Source organism: Bactrocera latifrons, unplaced genomic scaffold (genome assembly GCF_001853355.1).
Source record: "Bactrocera latifrons isolate USDA-ARS-PBARC rearing strain unplaced genomic scaffold, ASM185335v1 scaffold_219, whole genome shotgun sequence".
In the NCBI taxonomy this organism is placed as follows: Eukaryota; Metazoa; Arthropoda; class Insecta; order Diptera; family Tephritidae; genus Bactrocera; species Bactrocera latifrons.
This window is the reverse complement of record NW_017535730.1, coordinates 337,205-358,175: the sequence shown is the minus strand read 5'-3', so window position 1 is coordinate 358,175 and position 20,971 is coordinate 337,205. Positions and strand designations below refer to the sequence as shown.

Here is a 20,971-nt window from a genome sequence, read left to right as displayed (position 1 = left end):
CGTGTAATATGCACTACACAGGGAAGGTACTAATGCGGAGACGGATGACGACGTGTTGTGGCAAACTTAAAACGGAAGTTAATTTATTCTTTATCAGCACAATGAATGTATTTCGTTTATTTATTTATTTGTTTTAAATAATTGTACCATCGTAAAATACATTTCAAATATATCGAAATGCAATTGAGTTCATTGAGAAAGCTTCGAATATTCGTGATATTTCGAGTTTTGGGGTACTATGCAAATCCGGTGCAGCAATTGATTACAAATGCATTCTTTTGTAGATACCCGTCAAACACAGGCTTGCAAATAATACATTAAATTAAACAATAATTTAATTAGTATAAAGCTATTCACTTTATGGGAGATGTACGCTTACAGAATAAAAATAGTTTATATTCACATTATAAACAAATAATAAAAAATTCCAACTACATACGTAGTAAACATATGTCGAGAGCTGGTTACAAGTGCATTAGAACACAATTAGTTAATATGTAGAATTCATGTAGTAAACACAATCGGTTCATATTTGTGTAGCACAGTGTAATATTACAAAAATTAATAAATATTATTGTTATAATTATATTTCGGAAAACAATAGAAATAAAGTATAAATATAAACAAATTTCGCAAATTTTTCAACTTCGATTATACTTCGATTTATAAAAAAAAAACAAAAAAAAAAAGGGAATTATTAAGCGTTTTGAAAATTTTGCTTTTTAATAAAATTGGAATTATAGCGTTTTCAAAATTTTGCTTTTCTATAAATCAAGAAGTATATGCGAAGAATTTGAAAATTTTGCGAAATTTGTAAATGTTAACTCCAAGCAAAAACAAAACAAACAGCGTTGGAAGAAACAGAATCGCTTAGACAAGGATTGATTGTATGTTAAAAAATCATTTCAACTTATTATTCTGCTGCACATTTCATTTGCACATTGTATTCACTACATAGCCTTGTTGTAGATTTTTAATTAATATACAATTTTGTATACTTATCTCTAGTAAAATAATGCATTAATTTGTGTTGTTGTTTTCCTAACAACTATTTTCCACAACTTTACTAATCTGTAGTTGTTTTGTTATTGAATTGTTGTGCATTTCAGCATACTGAACGGAGCATGAATTCTCCATATTAACTAATTGTATTATAGTACATTTTTAATGTTACAATAGTATGCTTCAAAAAAAAAAACAAAGAATCCATAGTTCCTTTAAGCAAAGTACATGACCTTTTTCGTGTCGGCATGCACCGTTATAGCACGTGCCATTGCGCCAGGTGTGCGGTCTTCAGAGCAGCCGCTTTGATGAGATCCTTCGCCTGAATCGTGTTCCTTCTCAACTAGATGGTATCTAAGAAGAAAAGAATTGGTTAGTKAAGTAATTAGCGACCTTAATTTTTCATACAATAACAATATTTCAGTTAAAATTAAATGACTGTCCTCAGTGTCGTTGGWGACTCATAATACAGCCGTTTTTGATATTAAATAATCACATCGTTTAATACAGCTTAATTTCGATAACTCAAACTCTTGAATTGACWATAAAAGTCRCATTTCATACAAATTTCCTTCCATATCTCGAACTGTCTCTAACTGGAAACTTTTTTGTGRATTATGTTGATTCGAGTTAGGGAAGTTCAACTATATTTGTTAAAAGAAAACATTGAAATGTYGTGTTCTGTTATAAAAGTTGACTTGTTTCAAATAYTTTCCATTTTTTGATTTTGAAAGTCGATTGTCAGGTGAATTCAGATGCATTGCTTTTAATTTTCTAGTTTGTTTACATTTTTTTTCTTTGTAGTGTTTAAATCAGCTGTGASAAATGTTATACGTTTCGCTACAGACAATGTATGAGATGCTTCTACCAAAGTTCGAAAAGATTTTAAAAATAATTTATTAAAATTAATAAATTTTCTTTCAGCCCACATTCATGGAGAGCATTATAACTGTCGTTGAGATATGGGTTTATGAGTTTGACAGGCAAACAAGTTACCAAWCATCAGAATGGAAGAGAAAAAAAAACGAGTTGAAACCAAAAAACCACGCCGAAATCCGTGGTTTAGTGCATCATGAATTTGTTCCGGAGAAAGCTACGGTAAATATGGTGTTATATTTATTTGACCATATTGAAACGGCCGAAAATGTGAAAAATTTATATTTTACACGATGATAATGCATCATCGCATCTAGCCACGATTGTGATCAAACTTAAAACCAAAAACTCAATGAATATCATCGATCAACCACCGTATTCAACGGATTTGGCCCGTGTAATTTTTTCTTGGCAAAGTTAAATCGATTCATCTCGTTAACATATTACAACATACTCGTCACGTCACGCTMGTCATTTATATAGTATATGTATATAACTTTTGAGTGTCACAATCTTCTTAGAAAACTTAACACACTGTCCTGGGAAAAAAGAGAATATTACTACAAACCTAGCTCTGAAAGCTACTAAATGAGCATAGTAGGCGGGTGCTGGTATCGACACGGAGCGTGTACACCTGACATAAGTGTGACACAGTTGATATGTCAAACATTGGAGTTCATCGGAATCAAAATGATTGTCATCCCACAATACGTGATAATGTGAAGGTCTACTTGTTCCCTGTGAAAAAGCATTAGTTAGTTAAATTTCCAACACAATATTGAGCTAATATTTACTTGTATGCCTTGATGACTGCAAAGATAAAAATCGAATTCGGTCGGGTGCGTTATACCGACATCCACTGTTGTGCCAGCCGGTATGTTGCCAGACTTGCCGCTCTGCTCTTTTTTCTCTGCGCAGAAGAGACGCGTATGATGCCGCTTTTGAACCACAATAAATGTAATGCCTGGGCGATATTCTGCTTCCAGTTTAATGCAMGCCTCGCGTATAGCGGTTAACTCATGTTGCAATACGTGAGGGAATTGACCCTCCGAAACACCGTCACGATATAAAATAATGCGATGGGGCTTATAACCGCCAGTGGATTTGTAAAACATAATCAACAATTCGCGCACCATGCTGCTGAGTTCTTGTATAATCTCCTGACGATGCTGTTGCACACGTACTGTAGCGGCATAGCGTGATGGATGCGCATCCATAGAGCCAACAACTGCGGCAATCGAAGGTTTCTTATTATCACCGGCTGGTGGATGGGTGACATCTGCGCCCAGGAAGATAACTGGTTCATTGAAAACTTTCGGGCGAATCGACGGTACTAATATGGAATTAATGCCACCCAATTTCACATTAATCTTGAGGCAAAGATTTGACAAAGTTTGCGGTGATGTCTTATTAACATTCTTAGCCTGAACACACTGTGTTGCCATGCCCAACACTGTGTCGCCGACGCGTTTTACCTCAGCTGTGAATTAAGTAAAAAAAAAAATAAAATACAATAGTATTTGCATCATATTTATCATTTACGAAAATTGTTTTGTTACCATAAACAGGTGTTTTGCCAGGTAGCACAACAACCACCAACTGCAGAGCATTGAACGAATTCTTCAAATATCTAAACATGGGCTCAACCTGATCTGGTCCGGTGGCRTATTTGCAGAAGCACGGCTGTCCGATTATGGGCATACCAGCGTCGTTGGAAATTTTCTGCAATTGCTGTGTAAAATTTCGCAAAGCATCTTCACGCACGGTTCTTTGTGGTGCAAAACAGGCGATAGCCCAAACACGAATTTCCACGCCGGTGAAAAATTGTTTACCGCGCATATCCCAGACACCCTGATTGGGTGAAGCCAAGCTGACCTTGTTTTGGGGTGGGAAAAGTTGCTGTTCGGGAATAAAWAAATAAATAAAAACATAAGTTATCAAATCGGTCATATCTTAAAAATGTGACATGATAAAAATCGTAAAAATGCAAGCTATGCTCATAAATTCCGATCAGATGGTTAAACAACGGTAAACATAAAAAAAAAGTGGTAGCCATACATATATAATTAAGGTTGCGACTTTTTAATTCCAAATGTTTGTATTAAAAATTAAATTTCTGATTACAAAAATATATATATATATAATTGAAAATTTAGTTTTGAATCCAAAATATACGTTATGAAATGAAAATTGTATTTTTTAATTTAACAATAAAAAATAAAATATTACTTGGATTAAAAATTGAGAAAATATTTTATAATTTGAAAATTAGTGTTACTGATGACTACTAATTTTGCTAATTAAAAGAAGTAATGAAATTAAAAAATAATTTGATTGATTTAAAAAATAAAATTAAAAACAAAAAATTTAAATTCTAGTCGTTTGAGATTAAAAATTGAGACTTTTTCTTAATTTAATGATTAGATTAACTAATATACAAAAAAAATCAACTAAATGTTGGAATGACAAGGATAAATAAAAGCAATGAAATTAAAAATAATACGCAAAAGTACATAGTATGCTGATATTTCATCAAAACCTTACATTTCAAAATGTAACCAAAATGGTAGAACACGAAAAAAATACAAATGCCAAAAATCAATTACTTTTTTGATTTGAATTACAAGTTTGGAATTAAAAATTTTTTAATACAATATTTACATTTAAAAATAAAAATAAATAAAATTTTTGGGATTGAAAAATGCATTTCAAATAATATATTAATTGGATACTAATACATTATTTGCAAACCTTTGACATGCCAAACAATATAACTGTTCATTAATTTTTTTTTAAACTCACCTGTCCAGTCATACTTGATACACGTCCGCCGTATTGTAGTTTTGGCGGTGGTAGCACACGTCCACGTACTTCCATCATAGAGTTCGAAATGGTCAGACCGAATTCCTGAACATATGAATCGTTATTGAAGTCGGCTCTCTTAACTAAATTATTGATTTCACGTTCACGATCGGGAGCCGAACGTGCTGTAGCTTTAATCATTGTCGACGTTTGCATATCGGTGAGTTTTTTTATACAACGTTGACCGGCGACAATATTACAAACTTCCAGGGGTAAATATGTATGCTTATGTTCCTGTCCTACCTGAAGACATGGCAAATGTGGATAACGCAATTTCATACGATACTTATCCAAGAAGTACTTTGCTACAGTACACTCAACAGTTTGACCATTTTCTAGCTGAAGAGGGAACCTAAAATAATAAGTTAGAAAAAGATATATATGATATAGAAATAAAATGTATGAATTTAAACACTCACGATTGCATTTGTGCTGGACGACGTGTAACATTGCATACACGATATTTGCGACGCATGGCACCACAATGGGTAATTTCAATCTTAAGACCTTTGATTTCTTTTGTAAATTTCACGCGCTGTGAATCGGTCAGCGGTTTTCTTTGCTCGTTAATATCTCGTATGTCGAGTACCTCGCACATAAAATCTATTACCGGCTGCGCCTTATAAAATGCCGTTGCCGAAACTAAAAGAAACGACAATAATTGTTAGAAAAACACACATATSTATAGTAATAATATATRTTTTTGTTTAATTGTATGGTAATATGATAACATTAAATAATGATATTTTTCTCGCCACACTCACCATCAATATTTAACATCATTTTCCATTGGGAAGGACGCACACTTTGATGAAAACCAAACCAAACTTCACGGCCACCACCCAAGGGATGATAGTAACCATCGGGCGAGCTAAAGAAGCTCCGACCAACAGGAGTGTAGGTCATACTCGGCAAATGCCGCATGACGACATCTAATGCAAGTATTGCATCATATGGTATTTGGCGTGTACGTCCCTCTAGTGCTTCCTCTAAATTAAAAAGCGACACTTGAGCCATCCATTTAATTGTCACACGGAAAATACGATCTTTCCCTTCGCCTGGTAGTGTTACTTCCAATTCTAAGCGATCGTTACCGATGGGAAGCGGGTCACGCGTATATAAATTATTACGTCCATCAAATACTGGCTTTAGAACACCGAATATTTTGCTGTATGCATGTACCATAGTCTCTATGATTTCACGATTCACTTTGCGCGGACACTTGTCCGGCTGTATATTGATATCGTAGTGATGTACATAACCGCGCGGCATAGACACCTGAAAGTGATTAGCGCGTAAAACTATGGGTCGACCTTCACGTCCCAAGTTTGGTCTGCGCGGACACGTGAATACTGGCAGTTCAGGTTGCGTGGTGGGCGAAGCGGCAGCTGTCGCACCCAATGGCGAGGCGACTGCGGAGGCTTGTGTAGCCAGACCAGCGGCACCAGCGCCACCCACAGTTGCGCCTCCAACGGCCACATTTTGCGCACTCGGGCTGGTCACGGCGGTGGGATTCACTGATGAACCGGTAGCTGGTGGCGCTGTTATACACCAAAAAATGTTGTAAGTTGTATATATATATATTATATATGCAGATAATTATAAATAAAAAAGTAATAAAAACTACGATTAAAGGCAATGGTATGCAATAGAAGCTTTAAATAACAAATAAACTATGCAAGTCAAAATGAATGCGATTAGTAATAGATAATCAATTGTAAATTGTCTATTGATTAGTAGTAATAATGTGGCTAATAAAAAATGAGTCTTATATACTCGAGCCTAAGTCCTCTAAATACAAGAAATGTAGATTGTTAGTGATAAACGGAGGAATATCATTGTACCAAGACAATTCTAGCAGTATTCATTTAATTTACAAACATTTTATTATTTTCTTTTATAGTAAAAATATATATCGACTTTCTGAGACAATCACAAATTATAGTTAGTTTAATTTTATTGTTTATTGTTTATTACAAACAATTTAAATTACATAAAATAAAATAAAAATCAGTATAAGCCAATGAAATTGAACAAAATCTAAACCGTTCCCACGAYAGTCGGGTCTACGTAACCGTAACGGACCCGGTTTTTTTATCCGGTCAAGTACTGTCAACTCGCAAGAATTCTGCCGCCACAATAATAACAACAACAATTACTACATTTAAAAATACAATATTTTACTAAACTAATGTCAACAAACTCGATCCTAGGAAGGTTTTGAATTTCCTAATGTTTGGATTCCATTTTTTTACTATTATACCTTTTTTATTACTTACTACAGGTATCACTTGTTATTTCTGAACTTTAGTAAAGCAAACTGAGAAAATTTAAGTTTTTTTTTTATAAGCTTCTGAGATTATCGAAGATTTCATGTCTTGAAAAGCYCTAAATCGCATGGAAACACTTTTTTTGGTCGGCCAACTATACATTATTTATAGTTCTGTCCCCTTATACCCCAAACTAACGCTAATTAAAAAATATTTGCATTAAAGAGTTAAATTACTTGTATAATACTATGAAAATTCCTTTTGCAATATATTATTACATTACATATGCACAAATACATTTTTAAATAATTACAAATAAAACTGTGGTTAGTTTAACATTTTACATACATATAAAAAAATATAAGAGTACATACATACATATATCTACAATTTCAGGGTTATTGAGGAGTTCACGACATATTTGTATGATTAGATTTTCGTCTTCTCGAAAGTAAGCAAAACATACTCGAATCAACTATACTATTTTCATGTCACCAAAAACCAATAAACTCTGATTCGAACATTTTAATCAATAATATCAAAACTCATGATAACTATTACAAATATTTATCGGTTTCAATACCGATTTCGACATATTATCAGTGTCCACAATAACCCTGTTTATATTATTAGTAATTATGCAATACGTGTGAGAATTTGTTTAGTTACAATAATGCGATTAGAAAATAACATAGGACAAAAGACAAACCAACAAAAGTATACAGGTTTAATAATAAAAACAAAAACGATGTTCAAGCAAACAAACGAAACTAAAGAGAATTTTWGTCAGCCAATATAGAAAACATTTCAAATCACTAATTTCAAAAATTTTCAATTTCTAAATAATTTCAATTCAATTTACATGTGAGGTTTTCGAAACTGGTCTGCGATTGTGTGGGGCTCTGAGGCCGCGGGGGCGAAGGTGTCCATTGAGATTCTATAATTGAAAAATAAAAAGAAAAAATCAAAAATAATACACAATTTAGTTGTAAAAATAAAAATAAAAAGTGCATAAAAAATAAGGAAACAAAAAATATGAACGTGAAATCAATTTGAAATTTATGTGAATTCAATTGATTCGGAAGGAATGTGAAGGAATGATAAAATAGAGGAATTAGTACTATTAATATTATGCGACGCAGTTCACCATTAAATAAAATTTGTATATGTAATAAGATTAAGCTTAAATTAAAAGCATAAACAAACACACATACATATGTTTGCACATATTATATATTAAATAGTATATAACATAATTCATCTGTGGAATCTAACACTAAATATATTCTTTAATGCATTGATATGTTTTGTTATATAGTGTCCATATAAAAATGTTAAATTTATGCTATAGTTTTTGTATATAAAATGGTTTTTGGGAAATGATATTACTTTTTTAAAGAAAACATTGCTTCTAGTAGGAGTTAAGTACACCAACAAGGCGTAAAATTAAGTCACCCTTATAAATATTTATTAAGGTACTGATTTAGATTCCTTGTTAGAAATAAATATTAGATATACTAATTAGTGTTAAACGAAGTAATTTTTTTCTTATACAGTACGTTATGTCTTTTTAAACTATTAAACAATGGTTTCTCCATGCAGCTGACATAATTTCGTTTAGTGAATTTCTTTTATTCCTATCTGATAAGATAACAAACATATGTACATTTATGTATAAACTCAAATATACTTATAGATATTGTACGTATATATTTACATAAATATATTTATATACTAGTGACTATATATACCATACTATTTATTCGACCGCGTTTTTCYTTTTAAAATAAACAAGTAAGTTACAGATATTTAAACTCTCTAAAAAGTTTCTAGTTTAATTTCATTTGTGACAAAAGTAGTTGCATGGTATGGGAAAATATGTTCAACTAGTTAATTTTTATATAGCAAATATTACTATAGATTATTTATATGTATATAAAAGGATTATTAAAATTTTACAAACTTGCATAGTGGTGTAAAACAATTAAATTAAATATTTAATATTTATGACTAAGTATTAAAACCACTATGTATAAAATGCTACATTTGCTAATATTTACGAATGGTTTTGTATTGCAAACCAATCTCCAAATTTTTAAATAACTTCATTATTAATTAAGATCTTTACCTTAGCGGGCTGATTAATATTAATTTACTTTTCATACAATAGTTTGTTTATAAATTTACTTAATACATTAATTTTTGAGATAGATGTCAATAAGAAAGAAATCTTCTGTCCCTTAAAAAATACAAACAAAAATGCGTTATGCATGTGTTGATTGAACTTAACCCACGTTCAAAAAATTGATCACTTTATATTGTATATTTACTGATCGTTACACTAGAAATCCGAATAAAAAAATATAAATTTCCGGCGGCCATACAAAATTTATAATTTATAAATTATATATAAAGAGAAGCTATAAGAATATATGTAAAATCGTATATGGTTTATATGGTTTAAAAAATCTGTAGATTACCAACAATGTAGTTTGGCAGCACACTATACCATTAATAAAATATGAATGGCCTATCTTTCTGTCCATATATAGAACTTTAATGAGTTATTACGCTATGTTTCTAAAACCAATGGTGGGGCCCCAAAAGGCTYTAGGTTGTAAGCCAAATTCCATTGTTACTATATTCTCCTAGTTGAAGACCCTTAACCATTTGGACGCGTTACCTTGATATTAATAATTGGCGGTGTTTTATCTTTATTTAATTTTTAAACAAATGTCATGACTTGTTAAAAGTTATCACATCAATATTATCTTAACATTTAATCTTCCAGATCAACAAATGAACAAGTATGTACATTCTTTATAATAGTTTTTAATATATATCGAATATCTTAGTACTAAATATTGTATATACTATATAGTTCCTTTATAGTAAGATATTGTTCGTCACTAAGTAGTTATATAGATTCGGGAATTTTAAACTTACGCTGTCCGTGTGGATACATTTTTCGAAATTATTTTTAGTACGATTTGTAACTTTATATTTACTAAACGTTAAAATGAGTCTTTTTCGTATTGAGTTGTTATTATTATAAATACCGCAGTTCTAACTTGCTTTTTTAATTGTTTAATATTATCGATTTTACTTCAGCACATTTGCTTTTATTGCTAAATAAATATTTCAGCCTTCTTACTATCACTTAAATGTTGGAATTCGTTTAATTCTCTTAATTCAATAAAATGTTGTATTTTTTTTTAGTTTATTGTTTAGCTGCCTGTTCGTAGTACACAAAATTTTGTATGTATTACAATTTGTGGTGACGTATTTATGAAGAACTGAATATTCTCACATTTATATTAACCTCACTTAACAGACACTTTGAAGTTTATGTTGAACTACAAACTTCGTTTTTGAATTTGCAGTAATCTAGAACACAATCTCAGGCACAATATGCATTATATATATTGATATATATATGTAGGTATTTATATCGTTATGTATACATATGTAGTAATATTATTTTTTCAATTTTTCACCCAACTGTGTTTACTCATTTTATTATAAGTAAAAATGCTTTGAGAATCGGTTGTTTGTTTATAGTGGGAATAAGCTGGCACACTTGAGCATCGCTCGTAACTGTGAATTTGATTTGTGAAGGGAATATATGTCTAGCGTTTTCCCCCTTAAATGGCAGGTAGCAATGAAACGGAACACAATAAAAGTTCAATTTTCGCGATTTATAACTTGTATTATTGACCTCTGCTGATGATCTACAACTGCATTTTTTTATTCTCGTTTTAATAATTTGGCTGCTGCTGCTTCCGAGTGGGGCTCCTTTGATTTTAATACACGAACATACCAAACGATTGAAGACGTAAAAATGTGCTTTGCTAATTTCGAGAACTGATTTGTGATAGTTCAACTATTTTTACAATTCGAGTTCATGCACATAATATTATTTAGCACAAGCCCTAAACTTTTTTGATATTTTTTCTAACTTTGCCTCCACACATTATGCAAAAAATTCTATTGAAAATTTCAGCAGCAGCACTCGAAACAATTTTTTCACGATTCTCAACGTTCTTTCTTTACACGACTTTCCTTAGTCCACCACCTTGCAAATCTGAACGAGATTTCGAAGTGAGAAACAAAGGGTGTGAGTGAATAAGATATATTTACAAACAATCGTTTACAGAGTTTTCTCTGTTGTACACCTTGGTGTTCGGAATAGTTTGTGTGTGCATATATTCGAAATATTTCGAACATTGATGTACTATCGTAAGCAAAAAGTGTTGTCATTCCCACCTACTTTGAACGAATGTCGTTTTTTTAAGTCTTATGACTTGGAGAAATTGAAGAATTCGGCATTTATTGATACTTATGCACTCATAATTTAAAATGATGTACTCTTATATATAAATAAGTTGCATACATATCGTAATTTTTCAAATAATTCTAATTTTCACATCTTAACTCAAATATAAGTTTCAAAACCACTGAAGTAGTCTAATAAGAGCAACTCTGTGCTTCTAGTAGCAAATGTCATGCGCTTAGAAATGAACGTAACATGCCATATTATAAAACAACTACAAGCGAGTACGAATTATTAAAAACTTAACGTAAAAGGCTACAAAATGTCTATACCCTTCAGTGGAGCTCTAAAACGATCGAATGGAATAATTGCAGCTATAAGCAAACAATTGAAAAGTGTAAATTTAAAGGGAGTTAAGAGAATAACTGTTACGTTTGATCCATTTTCAGAAAATGTGAGGTCTACAAGGTAACTAAAGCACGGTACAAATAAGCACACCGAATCGGTTATAATCTCTTACTCCTTGTTCGCCAAACCATGTCATTTATTTCAACATTGTCAAAATAAATACTCATTTTGAGGCATGCGCAATACGGAGCAACGACTGTCAGATTGCACGATATATAAAATATAAAGCTTCGAGATTATTCATGCAAATTTTCATACAACCGACCAAGCAGGAGGCATTTACGCATACAATATTAAATCAAATTTAAAGTAGAATACTTACCATACACTTTGCCAATAATTCGAACAGCGGTATTCAATTGTAGTGTAGTTCCGAGATCTGAAAAAGCGACAGGTAAAGTATGGAGCTGTGCTGGTCCTCCCGGAGCGAGCTCACGCTCCGTGGACATCTTTGTCGGTGTCGGTGTCAGTTTGAGGCCTTTATTTTCCCTATATCAGATATAGCGACACAATCTGTTTAAAAATAAATAGTAGAAAGAAGTCTGAAGCTGTAAAATATATAAACATATGTTTAAATTTATAATGTATTTTTTCTTTCTTTAGGGATTTTCTATCTCTGCTATCAACTCCTAAAATATTTCTTACCAATCCCAGCTGTGTCATAAAAACAGATGTGGTTTGCAATCGTCAACCTTCGGAGGTGAAATTTTCTTTAATTGATTCCGCTCAAGGTAAGGATTCACATTTTAATGAAATTATAATTCTAACGAAATTTTTCTTTTAGAAAAAGCTCAAGTGAAAGAAGTTCGTTTTCTCAGCAGCAATTTGACAACACTTGAACTTTTGCAGCTACTTAACAAGCACGTCTCTACACTAGCGCCAGTTGAGGAGATCACATCAAAGGTAACTACTAAAGCAGAAAAACAAAAATTAGCAGGCGGTGCTGGTGGTAAAAAAGGATCGAAGAAAAAATAAAACCAAAGCTAAATCAAAAGCATAACTAAACCTATTTTACATCAAGTGCTTCTTCTAGAGATTTAAAAAAATGGTGAAAAAACATAAAGGCACATTAGCTGTAATTGAACAGATATACGAAGATATACCAGCTTTTACCGACATTTTCACTGAAGAATCATTTTATACATTCGTATTTTGCTTTGTATGTGCTACTATTATAGTAGCATTCATATTGTCGAGATTCATTACTTTGAAACCTGTGGAATTCTAATTTTAATTAAATAATAAAAAATGAATATTTAAATAGAATTATAAAAATCGCTATTATGTCCTTATACATTTGGGTTTTTATATTTTAAATATTATGCTCAAAAGGTACCAACTTACACATACAGTATGTACTTATGTATGGACTATTATCTAAATCTGCATAATTTTTATAGACAAGGTCTAAATTTATTACAACTTCATGTAAAGTGGTTGGATCACACAGAAAAGGGCGTTAAATCTGTAAACTAGAGGTACAATGGTGATTTGTGTAATGCCTCCGAACACTTTTTCGATGTAGGGGGCAGTTTTAAATATAAATTATTGAATTGACACAACGTCCGTGATCCTTTTTGGCTTTCTATGAATGGTGTTAAGTGTGCTATGGTCAAATGGTTTTATTGAACGAAACTGCTTTGATTTAATCATGTTTCTTGCGGAGAAAAAAAATAGAAAAATCGAAGGAGTAGTCATTTACTTCAGTTTGGGAAAAATACCCGTACCTCCTAATTTGACATGTTTAAACTTATGTATTTTTATTTGTTATGTGTAAGAGCATACAAAGGAGCATAGGTAAATCAATATGTATTTCTTTCTGAGCAAACATTAGGTAACAGAAGTTACTTATATTTCTGACCTTCCACGAATATAAAAGCATACATACGTAAGCATCTSATTGAGCTTGAATATACATATTTACATAAGAAAGCGCCAACTATTATTATATGAATGAATGAAGAGGGACAAAAAGTGTCGACCCAACATATATGGAATCCGCTAACCAGGTTGCAGAAATGAAAGTAAGTTCCCGCAACTAGTTATTTGAAGTAGAAAAGGAAAATGCAGAAAAGAATAAACTGAAAACCAATGTATGTACACTACGAAGTATGAGTGTATGAAAACTACTATTCAAGCTACAAACAAAAAACTTCCATTTCAAGTGAAAGTAAGAATGAGAGTGACAGTGAAACTTCGCCAAAAATATATAGAATGCACACTTTCAGCTTTTAAATGCACGCGTAGCTAAAGGAAGCATTGTTAAAGCTCATTTAAGTAAAAACCAAACTCAAATACATATATAGATGTGCGCACATAAATAATTACAATTAAAGGAAGTTTGAAAAGATTTAATTATTTGTAATGTGTAAGCAGTTAAAATTCACATAAACTTGGATAAAAATTTAAATTTTCGACAAAACGAAAGATGGTTGAAAATAAAGTGATTCTTTTGCGAAATTTTGTGCCTAAATTTAATTTATAAATACCATACACTAGGTTTTATTGCTTAATTTTTAAAGTCGTTTACTCATACCCATCAAACTAAAAGAATTCTTTGGAACAATTTTCTCAATTGATCGAAGCCATATTTAAACTTCTTCGTATCTAGAATAGTTCCTGTCATACCCAACTCTTTGCATGTCTCATGAATCCCACTCACTTAACTCCCTTCCCTCTTTGGTCCGAATCCCTCGAACAGCTCTTTAAGTGACCTCTACGACAGATAACATGTTACTTTCCCCCAAACAGGGTCAAGGTACTCGTAACAACAACAAAAACTCAACTAACTAGACTTAAACTCTCTTTAACTCATAATTCAAGGCGGTCGGAAAAATCAAAACGATTACAGTAAAGCATAGACGGTGCTCGATAATAATATGGGAGTATGGCAGTAAGGTAAGACAAGGTAACCCTCATATTTAAAAGATTTATTTGTAGAGGGAAATTTTTTGAAACGCCTTTAGGCTTATTAATTAAGCTAAATGTCTCGAGCCCACAACACATGCAGGATGAGATAGATACCGGGAGTAGAGAGAAGAAGACGCATTTACAGATAAAAAAGAGAGGTGCGAAGAGCTTGACAAGCTGGCCGGCAGGGGTAATGTTCGAAAACTTTTGCGAAAGGATGCGTCGGCCAATAAAAAGTTTCAATTAAACGGAGCATACTCTTGTAGAACCCCCAGAGGTGATCTAGTGACTGATCCCCACAGCACACTAAAATTATGGAGGAAACACTTTTCCAGTCTGCAGAATGGCAGTGAAAACATAACACCTGGAGATTGTAAACCCGCTGATGATGGAGCAGACGTTCCATTTCCCGACAATAAACAAATTCATATCATCYGTCTGAAGAACAACAAAGCGGCGATGGATTGCCGGCCGAGCTATTCAAATACGGCTGTAAAGAACTGATAAGAAGCATGAAGAAAAGGGAGACCCACAATCTTTGCCAACTATCTTGAGTTAAGCCTCCTCAACATCGCATATCTATCAAGCGTATTGTGTAAAAGATTAAAGCCCACCGTCAACAAAATGACTGGGCGCTATCAGTGTGCTTTTAGGTATGGAAAATCAGCAACTGACCAGATATTCCTCATGCGCCAAATTTTTGAAAAGACCCGTGAAAAGAGAATCGGCACACACCAACTCCTAGTCGATTTTAAAATTTTATTTTAGAGACAGCACGAAAAGGAGCTGCCTTTATGCCGGCTGTGTAAATTGACGTTGAGCAATACCAAAAGCTCCGTCAGAATCGAGGACCTCTCCGATTTCRATAAAATAATTCACTGTTGACGGTCATAACTTCGAAGTCATAGATAATTTCGGAGATTTAGAACCAGTACTAATACCAACAACAGCGTCAGGCTCGAAATCCAACGCAGAATTACTCTTGAAAGCAGGATGACAACGTCTGAAGAGTCGGCGTTACGAGTTTTCGAGAGAAAGGTTCTGAGGAAAATTTATAGTTCTTTGTGGCAACGGTGAATATCGCAGTCGACAGAACGACGGCAGTAACATAGTTCAGCGAATTAAGAGACAGCACGACTAGTTCGTCCGAATGATGAAAACACGCCAGCTCTGAGAGTATTCGACGCAGTACCCTCCGGGGGAAGCAGAGGAAGACCTCCACTCCGTTGGAAGAAAAATGACTGGTGCGCTGTTTTAACTTCAGCTATAACCGCGTAAGCGGTCCTATGCCAGTAAAGGCATATCATACCTACATATATCTGGTAATAATATGACGTAGCTGAAACTTGATATGCTCGCACCTTAGTAAGAAAAATTGGACTTCGTAGATAGGCGTAGTCGGAACAACTCTCCCGCCCAAATATGCCATTAACCGAAAACTAAGTACTAAATTAAGGTATAAAACTGTCATTTACCACAGAAGATTGCAGTTTATACACGGGTGCCAAATTTTTTTTATGTATKTAAATGGATTAAATCGGAAGATAACCCCACTCACTTCCCATATAACGGTCCTGCTCAAAACTACTAAGAGCGAAATAAATTAATAACTTAAAAGACACACATTAAATTTCACCTCCAAAATCGTTCCCCTAGGTAAAGTCCCCAGGATCTATAGTTGTCAGTCTTGAGCCATATGTAAAAGAATCGTTTCTGGCCACTCCCAAGTGAATGGGTCTTAGAGAATTTTCCTCACTTGCTTGAACTTCTACACATGACTCCATCCGTCGAAATGGATGAAAACAATCCAGCTCTGATAATATTCAAAGACCACGGAACATTTTTTGTGTGTGGCATTATAATTGTTAATATATGTATAAAATTGGGTCGATAGTAGCTCAACTCCCTTTTAATATGTATAATGATTTTCGTTTTTCTATTTTATATTTATGTATAAAGTTGTATTGATCCGATTATCAGATTGATGTTTTATATCTGAAGGTATTTTCATGGCTTTGATCCTTGCAAGTTGCAAGAGTTATAAAATGTTCGATTCCACCCGAACATGGCTGTTCCTTACATGTTATTTTTTTCATTTATTAATCTAAATTGACTCTTAATTTTGAGGCTTCGACTATAAATATTTTGTTTTTATTCTTTTGTCTAAATAAAATATTAAAAAATATGACTTATAAAAAAAATTGTCAAACCCGCTTAAAAAGGTATTGGATATTAATCTCACAAATTTTACGTTCATAGTATCTATTTACTGTATACATATGTATGAATACAAATAAGTAAATATGTATGTATGCGACTTCGAGGAACTCGAATTATTTATTAACATTTTATTTAAAAATACATTTTAGCTGACCATTGCCAATGGTTATTTTATATAAAATTTCAATACAGTTCCAGAACAAGAGTCTGAACTCCAAGTATAATTGTTGGTATACCAAAATATTTGACGGTATTTCAATAACCGTAAATGCAATACGTGTACATAGTATGTAGTATGGGTGTATATAAATTATTTGCAATGTATATATGTACATACATATTTAAGTGCCATTGCGCCGTTTTGTGATCCCGCTTATTACACATTGTAATTTTTTATATACCCCCTTTTGACAACAGAATCGAATTTGGAGTACAGACGTTAGTAAAAGTGAATAAAAAGTTGAACAGACAAATACAAATGTACAAATAAGCATATGTACATATATACATATACATATGTATGTACGTATATAAATTGCATTAAAAAAATGTCGATAATCCGACTATAAGGAGTACAAGTAAAAAAAAATATCAAAGGAGAAAGTTTAGCTCTCGCTAAAAGGGACGTTGTGGAAGGACAACGCTTGTAAGTTTAACCATGGGTGTGTTCAGTTTAAAGGGAGGTACGTACATATGTAAATACAGACATAGTCATATGTTTGTACAAATGTACATATGTATTTGTATATGGAAAGATTTTCAACGTCAATATAAAACAAACGCAACCTTCCCCAAACTATCATGGTTTGAGCCATTCCATACCCATCACAGCATGAGTATTTGCTCTCAGAGAAGCTCCAACGACTCAAAGGACAAACATAAGAACAGTGCAAAAATAATATACACATATCGATGTCACGTCAGCTGTTTGAAAGAGATAACTACATGTGTATGTGAATATTAATGGTACTCTCTTATTTTCATGGTAAAAAGAAAAATAACGCAATAATAACAAAGTATATCTATGTTCGTTCATTTCCAAAATAGTTGGCATTATTATACATAAATGCTTACTATGTACATATGTATGTATGTATGTATGAATATTATCGCATAATAAAATTGGTCCTTACAACTTTTATCGGCATAGCTTCAGGTATTTTTCTATTAATGGTGCGTATGTGGTCCAAAAAATACCGAGATGTACAAAAGTTTAAGCCTTTATAGTTTGTTTAGTTAGAGTTCGGTTCACAAGTATGTATTGTAGGAATATTAAAAGGAAAATACAAATCATCCTTTTGGATTTCCCACGAAAAAATGTCGGGAAGATAACACAAATTCTACCTTTGGATCTGTATTGAGTATTTTGAAAAAACCTTAAGTTTTATAGTTTCAAAACTTTTATATTTCGACAAAAAATCTACGTATGTAAATATAGAGTATATCTCCCGTATATATGTATAGCATATATTGATATATAAACATAGTGCGGTTGGCCCGGGTAGGCTCCAATAGCTTGGTGTTTTTAGATTTGTAGTGACAGAAAATGTCAAAAACAGTTTTAAGGAATGCTGTCGGGTTTCCGTACTCAATCTACATATCTACACCCATACATACATACATATGCATATAACCCGACACTCCATACATTTTTGTTCTATAATTTAAGATGTTTCTTGGGGCAAATGTCACGTACTTGTTTACACTAGCGTTTTATAAGTTTCTTTATACAAGTCAACTGGTCTATGAAACTGTCATTCAATAAGTTAAACATTGAAGCATTTTAAAATGTTTAATTTCCTTTACAGTAAATACGTACACACTTACCTACATACATATATGTACATATGTCTGAGCAGGATTTTGTAGGAATATGTATGTATGTATGCGCAGAAAGGCATATTGTTTGTAGGACCGACATGTGCACATACATAGATACATTTGTTAGTAGGTATGCACTTTAACGATTCAACTTTTCACGGTCACCTTTTCAAGAAATTATTAACTTGCTTTCAGCAGGGCTTGGACTTACATACATACTTATGTACAGGGCTTGGATATACATACATACATATGTACATGTGTATGTATTTATTTTGTTTACATTTTTTTGGTTAAGGTGCCCATGAATTTAAATAATCTATGTACATACGTTTTACTGTGATTACATACAAACAGACATAATATTTTTAGTCACTTTCAGCACAACTTACCTTATCGATTGTTCCTGTAATTGAGGTACAATTCCAAGTGGAGTTAAAATAATAAGCCAATTACTTGTGAATTGTTGTCGATTTTTTCGAATTTGTTGAATTTATTTATTTTTTTYMMYTTTTAACAATATTGTTKGTTAAACTTCCATTGGTTTCAAGTTGAAAAGGTAACTAGTATTTGTCGATAAGATAATAATTTCTTCATACGAAATTTGTACTGCATTTGTTTTATTATGTTGATATTTTTTTCCAAAAAGTTCAGATAATATTAATAAGCCATATTTTCATAACACGAAGTTTTTTTCATAACAAGAAATACATAAACTACAGTAAAGACGCGCCACATTTTCTCAATATATTTTCACGAATAGCAGGTACATTTCACATTTAATTTATGATTTTTGATTTAAAAAATATCAGAACTTTTACTCATAACATTTCATATTTTAACTAAATTTGTTAAAACTCCGTTTTTGATAAGTTTTAAATGCTGCAAAATTTCCGAAAAACAAACACATTTCATCAGCACAAGCGATAAAACGCAATTTCTCGTTTATTCGCACTGGTAGCAGAGCAACGGCAGTGACAGCAGCTGCGACAGCAACGACGCTTTCGCTCCCCGCCTTCGCCCAGTTGTTTGTTTTTTGACTTGTGGGCTCCACACGAACAAACAACGATACAACGTTATGATACGCAGCAGAGGTCGCCGGGCCGGCTACCTAAACTTTGGATGGGGACGAGAGCCGAGCGATCAGCGGTGTGACAAACGAACAAATGTACATATAAGCAAGCATAAAGGGCATGGGGGTGTTTGGTTGGCAGGTGGGCATGAAGGAAGACGAGCGGGTTGCTTTTCACTTTTGCCGTTTTCGCGTAACTTTATTGCTTGCTTCCTATTAATTTCATTTTCGTTTCTAAAGCATACGTACATATGTACATACATACATAATTCAAGAAAATGAAACATGTACAAGTATTTTTTGAGTTATAAATTTATATATACATATTTATATTTGTAARTATATAATATACTTTCTGCGCCAACTTGCAATGAACATTCATAAATAGCTTTTTCAGGCCTTGCACTTCGGTTATTTTATTGGTGTTTTCGCTTTTGAACAACCATTTCTATATGTAATACAAATCAGTATTATATACATATACGTTAAATGGACACACAAATGTAAATATATAAGCTCTCTCTCTCTCTTTATAAATTACTTCTCTCTTTTTCGTTTTGTTGATGTTGACACAGAGAACTTATGTTTGAAGTTCTCTGGTTGACATGCGTCTAGTAGTTGCGTATATACATTTACATACACATATATGAATAAATAATTCGCCATGCAAACGGAAAAAAGCGAAGCGCCACACAAAACATACAACACATTATCAAATATGTAGATACACAACTATACCCCGCACAATTGAATTTGTTGTTGTTTTTCTACAAGTACTCCGGTTTTTATATACTCTCGCTTCGTCATTTGTTTTTGATAAGAGCACTGCGCAAAGCGCATATAAACAATATGCATACATTCATACTTTTGCATATAAACACACCACTTGTTGTTGTTATTATATAAAAATACTGTTCAGATTGCCGTGTACATAATACGCCGCACCAATTCTGCCGCCGGAATTTGCGTCAATGACAAGCAACGATTAAAAACAAATTGCGCCGAGCCAAAAGCTTTTGCGGCCATCAATTGTGCGAATTGTGAGCAAAAGCAAGCGCAAATAAAATACAATAAACGCCGATGTGTTGTGAACAAACTGGAAAATGAATAGGGAACTGGCAAATGACCAATTAAAAAAGGAAATGAGAAATATTAAGTAAAATGGATGTCTTATTTTCGGATTAATTAAATATTTGCAAACTTCATGCAAGCTTAACTACTTTGTAAAGTATAGAATTTTTAGTTTTTTGGCAATCA

The 20,971-nt window shown here is 32.7% G+C and overlaps 3 protein-coding genes across 9 annotated transcripts; 2 read left to right on the top strand and 1 right to left on the bottom strand.

Annotated features, from left to right (window-relative positions):
* Positions 1 to 696: 696 nt before the first annotated feature.
* Positions 697 to 20,663, bottom strand: LOC108968500 (protein argonaute-2). 7 transcript variants are annotated; one of them, XM_018932576.1, is made up of 11 exons: positions 20,453 to 20,663; positions 19,035 to 19,251; positions 12,014 to 12,204; positions 7,873 to 7,947; positions 5,505 to 6,281; positions 5,160 to 5,382; positions 4,681 to 5,092; positions 3,438 to 3,777; positions 2,673 to 3,358; positions 2,447 to 2,616; positions 1,218 to 1,356 (listed from the first exon to the last, which is right to left on the bottom strand). In XM_018932576.1, exons 3-11 carry the CDS (start codon positions 12,138 to 12,140, stop codon positions 1,218 to 1,220), a joined length of 2,949 nt encoding a protein of 982 aa, XP_018788121.1. In that variant the 5' UTR covers positions 12,141 to 12,204; positions 19,035 to 19,251; positions 20,453 to 20,663. The 7 variants fall into 7 exon arrangements, with proteins under 7 accessions (XP_018788120.1, XP_018788121.1, XP_018788122.1 ...); XM_018932577.1 differs by having other exon boundaries at positions 20,580 to 20,656; XM_018932573.1 differs by lacking the exon at positions 20,453 to 20,663 and having other exon boundaries at positions 19,035 to 19,972.
* LOC108968501 (39S ribosomal protein L53, mitochondrial) lies at positions 11,508 to 12,754 on the top strand. The gene is made up of 3 exons (XM_018932582.1): positions 11,508 to 11,751; positions 12,295 to 12,422; positions 12,476 to 12,754. The coding sequence occupies exons 1-3, from the start codon at positions 11,606 to 11,608 to the stop codon at positions 12,664 to 12,666; spliced, it is 465 nt and encodes a 154-aa protein (XP_018788127.1). The 5' UTR covers positions 11,508 to 11,605; the 3' UTR covers positions 12,667 to 12,754.
* Positions 12,720 to 12,957, top strand: LOC108968502. The gene has a single exon (XM_018932583.1). It carries the CDS (start codon positions 12,737 to 12,739, stop codon positions 12,917 to 12,919), a length of 183 nt encoding a protein of 60 aa, XP_018788128.1. The 5' UTR covers positions 12,720 to 12,736; the 3' UTR covers positions 12,920 to 12,957.
* Positions 20,664 to 20,971: the final 308 nt, after the last annotated feature.